The 8,857-nt window shown below is 42.5% G+C and overlaps 1 protein-coding gene across 2 annotated transcripts in view; it reads right to left on the bottom strand.

The window, feature by feature from the left end:
- The window catches only part of shtn1 (shootin 1), a 41,206-nt gene that overhangs the window by 6,311 nt on the left and 26,038 nt on the right, over nucleotides 1–8,857 (bottom strand). The window contains exons 12-13 of one of the 2 annotated variants that reach the window (XM_080781421.1): nucleotides 8,179–8,299; nucleotides 5,370–5,521 (exon numbers count right to left, since the gene is read on the bottom strand). In XM_080781421.1, coding sequence (XP_080637547.1) covers nucleotides 5,412–5,521; nucleotides 8,179–8,299 — 231 coding nt within the window. In that variant the 3' untranslated portion in view covers nucleotides 5,370–5,411. Of the gene's footprint in view, nucleotides 1–5,130; nucleotides 5,522–8,178; nucleotides 8,300–8,857 lie in introns of those variants that run through there. The other variant, XM_080781422.1, reaches the window with a different exon arrangement.

Below are 8,857 nucleotides of genomic sequence, written 5' to 3'. Positions count from 1 at the left end.
TTGATATGACCAGAAATAGTTAAAGCGGCACTATGAACTGTAACCTTTTTATTTTTTATGAATAAAATGTAATTTTGTCCAATCTGTATGACACAGAGTACTTCTACAATTGGGGTGGTTGTACTTTGTCTCCCTTCTCTTCAATTGAGACATTTAGATCATGTCAAAGGTCATGTCTCACCTAGACACATGGATAAGATTTTGACCTGATGGTCAAGATTAAATGTTTCCCCCGAGTAAGCAGGCAGGCTCTATTAGCTCAATTGTAAAAATGTCAGCACATGAAACCGGGTTAAAATCCTCAAGAGTAGAAATTTAAATAGAATCAAGAGTAGAAAAATATTACTCAATTACAAATTTGTAATTGACAAATTACACACACACACAAACAAACCCACTGTGTTCTTTTTATCTCCTTCATTCTTTCTTCTTTAATGATTTATAGCAGTGTACTACTGCATGGTAATTGTTTTAACCATGTGTGCTGGCACATTTTACTGTGTTTCCTATTTTGCTGTGTTTTTGTTGTATACTTTGCATACGCCTGTATGGTCGGCAAGGCTAGGGCAAGTGCACCCCTTGGGGTGATGTTGCACTATAAATAAAAATAAATTGAAAAGAAACTGAAACACACACACAAAGCGTGCTCAATGTTGGCTGACAAAATAGAGCCTCTGCATTGTACGAGGATGTGCCAGAAAAGCCTTTAAAACTAGTCGGCTCCTCATCCGACCCCTGTCATGGCTCCCCTCTTCCTAGCGGAAATGATTATGTCACATTTTAAAAGACCACAAAAAGCAGGTTTGTCCCCCAGACCGTCTGAAGCGTCCGCCTCGGCTCCGAGACAGAAAGGGCCAGTTGTGTATAGTGGGAAGTAGAGAGCTTCAGTGATGCTTTGTGTCCTGGCCTCCAGAGAAAGACCAATACAGACTCACAGCTGCATCAATGGACCTGCCAGTGACTGCTTCTCTGTATAACAGCCAACAAACTGAATATAAGACAGAGTAACATCAACCTGACTACTATTAAGATATGAATTTAAAATACAAAATTACTGGTAGACACTGAATACTTTCAAAGCGTTTAAGGTAAGATAATTCAGTTTATAACATATGGCACAGGATTAGCCTCGTGAACACTTTCCTAGTTTTCCTAGGTTTCCTAGGTTTCACGGTAAGTCACTCGAATTTCATTAAGTCACTTTTTTCCCCCATCAAGTCACAGCTTCAGTTAAACATTTCAATTGACTGAATTATCTAATTTTCCCAAATGAAAGAAATCAACACCAACTGTGTAAATATCAGTTCAAAATATGTTAAATTTGAGCAATGGCTTTGTTTGCTGCACAATCAATATTTTGATGTTTTACCACTTAGACTTGCGTTCTGCAAATGTATGACGCATTAGTTACCCTACGTGTCCGTCCGTACAACCATCACTCTGGGATCAATAAGATGTACCAAGGCTACACATGCAGGAGCAGCTTAAGAGACTCGGCTCTGAGCAACCAGAGCTCCCCACCAGGCAATTACCCTGTTTGACAACAAATCAAATGACTAACAAAATAGCTAAGATTAAGCGTTTCACAGACACACCAAAAAAGGGTCTCCCTAATTGCTAGTCCACTCAATGGACAAAAAAGAAAAATACAAAAAATAAACCAAAACGTTACATTGTATCGGCCAACGACAAGCACACAACAGTGGGCCACACATTAGCCTTGCAGAAAGGTTGGGGGGAGGGGGGGGGGAGCGGGGGGTTTGGCAAACGGAAGAAAGGAACGCAGCATGGTTTTGTGTAATTATAGCTTTTGCTTTGATCGACAGAGTGTTTACCACCCGTCAATCATTGCCAGCTTCTCTGACATCTCGAGCAGATGGTGATGGAAGGGATGGAGCTGCACGGCCACTGACACCGTTTTGGAAGCTGGACGGTAATATGGTTTCAAAAGAGACATGTCGAGTGAAACTTGGAGGCCAGCGATGAGTCTTAAAACACATGTCCATGCCAGGCCTATCTCGTTGTTCATCTCTCTTTTCAGTGTTCAGAGCAGCATGGCTTACATTAGCTGGTATTCTTGTCACCGACACTATCCCGTCAGTGTCTTATCCTATACAATTCAGAACTAATCTCATGTTTTCGTTGAAGTGAAAAGAAAACCTTTGACATGGCCGTGGTACCTCTCTTTGATGACTTTCTTTTGTCCACAAAGTACACTGTTGAGGCTAAAGACTAATTTATGCTTTGTCGCACGACAGTGTCGCTAATGTAAAAGAACTCATTTCCCAGTCATAGTTGCCTGATAAAGTTATTTTCAATGAGCGACACCACCTTGCAATGAAGCATAAACTAGGCTTAGTCTGCTTCCAAATAAAGTTAGAGCGCGACTTCCTCTGTGATTTTTGGAGCAGTCAAAGTGATGAATCAAATAGTTACAATGTATGGAAACCAGACTCACAGTCAATGGATGGATGAATCTCTTTGAAGAGGAAGGTGAGGCCAGGGAGACTCGGCCATATTGAATTTCCTTCACGCCATGTTAAGAGGGGATTGGGACTCTTTCTCTGGGGTGGAAATTGCACCGTAGCGCTGAATGAAGCCCAAAGTCTTAATAAGCAGCAGCACAAAACAGCGGATGGCCACGGCCCACAGTCTGCAGCTCTCATGTTTCAACCCCTCATTCATGGGTAAGTCTAAGGAAATTTGACCAGATGTCAAATGAAAACACCACAAAATGACAAAGGGCCCACCAGTGGGACTAACTAACCGCAATGTTCATTGAGTTTTTGTTTCGTTTCTTTTTTTGAGTGGACAAGTTACTTCTATTTATTCCACACCACAACGATAGCTTAACCTTGAGAGTCACATGGCCCAAGCCTGGAGTCCATTCCACAGCAGAATCAGCCAAACCAAGCCACATTATGCCAATAATTTAGTCCTTGATGAGGCTACGAATAATTCACAACAATGAATACTGGAACTTGAAAAGATCCCAGTGCCCAAACCTAAGTGGTAGTAGCCACAGTGGCCTATAATTGCTCACTGAAGGCTGCAAGGTTAATAGTGATCTAGACAGACAATTCAAAGATACCTTACCTTGGCAGACACTCAAGGCCATGAAAGCTGTGAAGACAGACTATTGTGGTGTAAACAAAACAACTATGTTATGACCTCATGTTCAATATTGGAAGAAGTAGGGACAAAAGCCTCAAAAAATTGTAGTTTAATTGCCTAAACCAAATGGCCCAAATGCACATCTGCTCACTCCCAAATCAGAAATGTATTAACTCATAAAAATGACAATTTACAATTACAATCCCTCTAGTCAAAAGCTCCTATAGTACAGTATTCTGATAGAAAAATCCTATTAACATCCTATTAGAATTTGGAACCAATCCTATTGGATCCTTTCTTATAATAGGATTTTTTAATAGGATTATAGACAAAACTCCTAGACAAAATTCTGATCCTATATCAGAATTTGGAACGAATCCTATTGGATTTGTTCTTATACACACACAGCACCCAAACCGGGCTACTCACACTCATTACTGAGTTGACGGTGCCTGGGTTTCACTTTCAACTCATGAACTTGTGGTCCAAAAGCGAGCGCTCTACCAACTGAGCTACCCTGACCTATACTGTAATTATAGAACATATTAAATAATCCTATAGGATTCTATTGGAACTTTCAATTTATTTTTGACTAGGGTTAGGTTTAATCTTAATCCAGAGCAATTTACAGTAAGCAAGAACAACATAATACATCAAATACATAAAGTCATCAAGAATCATAAGGAAGCGAAGAAGTTAGAACCTAGCATCTGTCTAACAGTAGAAAAAACTGTACAGCAAAGGTATGAGTATACACTATAGAGTGCTATGTCTACATAAAATGCTATCTAAATTACATAAATTGAGACTTTGCATACGCCTGTAAGGTCGGCAAGGCTAGGGCAAGTGCTACGGCAAGTACTATGGGCTAAGATGGAGTCTGAAGCATGGGTGGACATATAGTAGATGCAGTCGCATCGGGGCCCGCGGGGAGAGGGGGCCCGGTGGCCGCTCCTACCGTAGTAAACTGTAAACTCTCTCTCTCTCTCTGGCTCTCTCCCCCACCGCGACTAAGACTACATTCCCTGTCAATAGTAACCAGTGTAAAATATAGTTCATTGGGAGGTAAAGGCTAAAGGGAGACGCTTTATTGTGAAGGGCCCTTCACGGCACCCGCTGGAAAGAGTGTTTAAACTGGGCTGCTTACTGGCTGGCTCGTCTGGCTGTGCGTTACAGCTAGACGTATTGGCTCGTCTGGCTGTGCGTTACAGATAGACGTATTTGCTCCGGTGTTGCTGACTGTGAACCGTTTTAGCGCTGCAGACTCTATAGTCGCCTGGTAAAGAACCAGAACCACAGACTGAGAGAAGAGTCTGGGACGTGTGGAGTGTTGTCCCGGCTGTTTTAGTGAGCGGGGAGTGTTGTAGGGTCAGATCAGACTTTGAACATATGGGGGTGCCATACCTTTGAACATATGGTGGTGCCATACCTTTGAACATATGGGGGTGCAATACCTTTGGCATTCTATTTCAATTGGAGAGGCTTAACCCATTTAGGCCTAAGGCCGATTTTAAAAACGCCTCTAAATCCTGACCTAAGGTTTCTGAAAAACTTCAAATATTTATATAGCAGCATCAAAAAATGTACATTTTTGAATATTGTTGCGAACGCAGTGAGCACTTACTATGAGACCTAGCAGATCATGTCTGTCTGTGTGTGTCTGTCTGTCTGTCTGTCCCGCTATCCAAATATGGAGTGTGTTGCATCAGCAATCACTCAGCTCCATATATGGGCACAAAAGGGGCCAGGTCCACTCAGCTCCATATATGGGCACAAAAGGGGCCAGGTCCACTCAGCTCCATATATGGGCACAAAAGGGGCACCATATAAGGAGTCCCCAAAGCAGCTATACGTCCAAAACCCAAATATGTACGAGCTGCGTTCGCTTCCCGCGTTTGTGCGTCTTACTCGTACATACTGTACAGAACCCAAATATGGGTTCCCGGCCTGAGGGGGTAAGATACCAATATGGGTTCCCGCCCAGAATGGGTGCACATGCCGGTAGGCCAGTAAGGAGAGAGTTACAATGACTAGGGAACAATCGGAACATTCACATTCTTTTCAAATCTTTAAAATTCCACCTACAGTATGGCACAACTTATGTATGTATGTACTCTATGTACTAACAACCTTGGCAGACAATAACATTACACATGTTGAACCATACAACTCATATGATTAGTGAGCTCCCACTAATGTAACATGACATTCTTGTGATTGGAGGTTTATATCTTTGCTGAGGGTTAGACACTCACTCAAGTGACCCAAAGTTTGCGGTTGGAGGTTTCTGGGTGAGTCTAGCTGGTGGTGGAGTCCTGGGAGCCTGGTTTGACAGGGTGCTGTGGCCGTCTGACCCGGGTGACATCCAGCACAGAGCTGGGGAAGGGCCGGGGCGAGGACCATATACCTGGACAAAGACACATCCCTCTTCAACAAAGAGTTACTCCAGTAGTGAAATGGTTACTTTGTAGAATTGAGATCAGCGTAACTCGGGCCATCTCAGATTCAAAGTGAGCAAACTACTGTATGTTTATGAGATCGGCTAACAAAACATCACTTAGCTGGGGGGTGGGGGTAGGGAACTGTGATGGACATTGTGAATCTGTTTGTTTAACTGTATGTAATGTGTTTTATTTTCGTTTTTCGTTTTATTTTTCGTTTTGTCATTATTTATTTATTTTTGTTTTGTATTTATTATTGTCAATTCATTTCGTGATAAGATTTTGTTTGTATTTGTGCTGCCAGAGGGATGTGGGGGGGAAAAATATATGTAAATTGTTGAAAATACTTGTGTAATATAAAGAAAATGAATAAACATATGTTTAAAAAAAAAACAAACATCACTTAACAGTCCATTACATATTGATCACAAGTTCATAACATGTTCATAACATAAGTTCATATCATGTCTATAACCATGCATGTCTTTTAGAAAGCATTAGCGGCTTAACAGTTTCTGAAAAGTTTTTGGATAATGTCTGGATAGTTCAGTTGGTCGCCTTTGCACCACGAACTTCTGGGGTTGATCCCGGGCACCGCCAAGTCAGCGTATGAGTAGCATGACTCAGTAAATCATGTAGCTGATGGTATGTATTGTGCTTTTATTTTAAAAAAATTAATGATTTTTTTTTGTGGCTTTCGCCTTTATTATTTTTATATTGTTTATGGAGGGACAGACAGTAGGCTGACAGGAAATGGGGAGAGAGGTGTTGGGAAGACATGCAGTAAAGGTCGTCGGGATCGGGAGTCGAACCCGCGGCACACTGCCAGACTGGATTACCAGCCAAGGTGCCTGGACCACTGAGCCATGGCCCAGGCCTATTGTGCATTATTGAAAAGGGATAGACACCCTTTCTTATACTGACAATAAGCCACTCTCTGACCAACTTACTTACTTTAATGTATCCATAACTGATCTCTGTAATGTTAATGTAAAGCAATAATTCATTGATCTGTTCTGACACATTTGCGGCATGGTCCTAGTGAGTGATACATTTACTTCCCTCCCTCTTTGCTGTCTATCTTCACTTCAACCTATCAATAAAGACAGAAAAGCCTCAAATAAAACATTAAAAATAAATCAGACCCGTCTGAACGGAGCGGTGCAACAATACGTTTATTGTTATAGTTACTGTGTGTGTGTGTGTGTGTGTGTGTTAGAGGGCAGCACGGGTCCATAAAATTAGACCCGGTCCGAAACGGGATCGGTGATATCTGAACCGAACCGCTACGGATCCGAGAAACATTCTAATTGGACGCACCCACCCGGAAACGACCCCGAAAGGATTGGATCCGGTCCGAAACGGAGCCGAGAAGGATTTGACTGTTTGGACCCGGTCCGACCAAAACGGCGCTGATCTGATCCGATATACAGTAGATCCGGACCTGTGTGTTCTCTGCAATATTATATGCTTCAACATGACATGAGACTGCTGCTCTGTATGAGCGATGTGCACCCCGCCTCTCGAGACAGAGCAGGGGAGGGTTGCAAACTTGCATAGGCTAATATTAGTGCATTTTAGCATACCGACATTCAGAGGTGTTGACAATCACAACAAAACTGTGCCACATTTTTCCTCCGAGGTGGAAAGCCTGGTGACGCGAGGTTAGTCCCACATTGCTCATTGCATTAATATAGCCAGCGGTGTGTGTGTGTGTGTGTGTGTGTGTGTGTGTGTGTGTGTGTGCGTGTGCTGTCGGAATTGGGGTGAGAGAGACAGAGACAAAGCGAAAGAGAGAGAGAGAAAGAGCGAGAGAGACGGCATGTCTAGGTGCATGACAAGAACCGACAATATGGAATGTAATAATTACAATGCACGGATGTCTATTTTTGAAACTTATTTTTTATATATAAAGCTCGGATCGTCGGGTAATTTCGGGTAACTGCATTTTAGACAATCCGACCGAGACCCGCGGCATTTAGGAATGGATCCGACCCTGCTGAGGGACAAGTCAATATTTTGGGTTCCGTGTGGACCTGTGCTGCCCTCTAGTTTGTGTGTCCGGTATTGGGTTCCGTGTGGACCTGTGCTGCCCTCTAGTGTGTGTGTCCCGTATTGGGTTCCGTGTGGACCTGTGCTGCCCTCTAGTGTGTGTGTCCCGTATTGGGTTCCGTGTGGACCTGTGCTGCCCTCTAGTGTGTGTGTCCCGTATTGGGTTCCGTGTGGACCTGTGCTGCCCTCTAGTTTGTGTGTCCCGTATTGGGTTCCGTGTGTACTCAAACGGACATACATACATAGGGACGGACGGACGGACAGACAGACAGACAGACAGACAGACAGACAGACAGACACACATAGCTGTTAGTTGGAGAGGGTAGGCACCACTCAAAAAATAGAATGTGTGATCTAAACACACAACCAAAAAGAGTGATTTTTAAAATAACTATCAGTTGTATTCTAATCATCCACATTCTACAGTGTATCATGTTTTTCTCCTGTGTACTTTGTTGAGCCGGGAGAGGTTTAGAGGCTAGAGGTTTAAATGGAAGAACAATTTACCACCAGTACCAGTGGTACATTTTTACAGAATGTTGTGCTGTGATTCAAAGGAAACAAAACTCACTATTGTCCTGTGTGGTCTCCAGTGCACCTCGTCGCTTCAACAGAATCCTCTCCAGCTCTCCGCTGCCGTTTGTTGACGGTGATTCTGTCTTCAGCTGGGGGGAGGACCCCTTGAAACTCTCCTGTATTCAGTTTTCAACAAGATAACAAACTCAGTGATGAGACAGTGATGGAAAATAATCAGGTAGTCGACTATTAGACTATTTGTACTTCACTTGACTTAACTTTCCTGTCCTTCAAAGTTGATGTTTTTTCGTCACTACTTACTAGTTACTTTTTCCAATGTTAACCAATGCATCACAATGCAAAGTGTTGTAAGCTTGTACATACAGCTATTTTAGGCAAATGTTCCTACAGTATTTTTACAAAATGTTTGCCTAGTGTTTTGACATGGCCAGGATACACAAAGTTAGACTGGAACATTTAATAAGTCTGTCATTCCTGCAGATGATGCAATACATAAAGTACTAGTATACTGTGTAACCTTTTCACATATTTCTAACATATTTGTTAGAATCTTTCCCTGGTATATTTTTCACAAAATATATTCCACATCATTTTTTGATAACTTCATTAAACACTGCTTTGTGTTGAAGTTGAAGATGTGTGTGGGATGGGGACGGTGATGGGGCTGGGACGACTGTTGGGGGAATAAACTGCTGGACCGATCATCATCGAAA

This window comes from Protomyctophum bolini (assembly GCF_963924005.1).
Source record: "Protomyctophum bolini genome assembly, chromosome: 14".
NCBI classification, from domain to species: domain Eukaryota; kingdom Metazoa; phylum Chordata; class Actinopteri; order Myctophiformes; family Myctophidae; genus Protomyctophum; species Protomyctophum bolini.
This window is presented reverse-complemented; position numbering and strand designations above follow the sequence as displayed.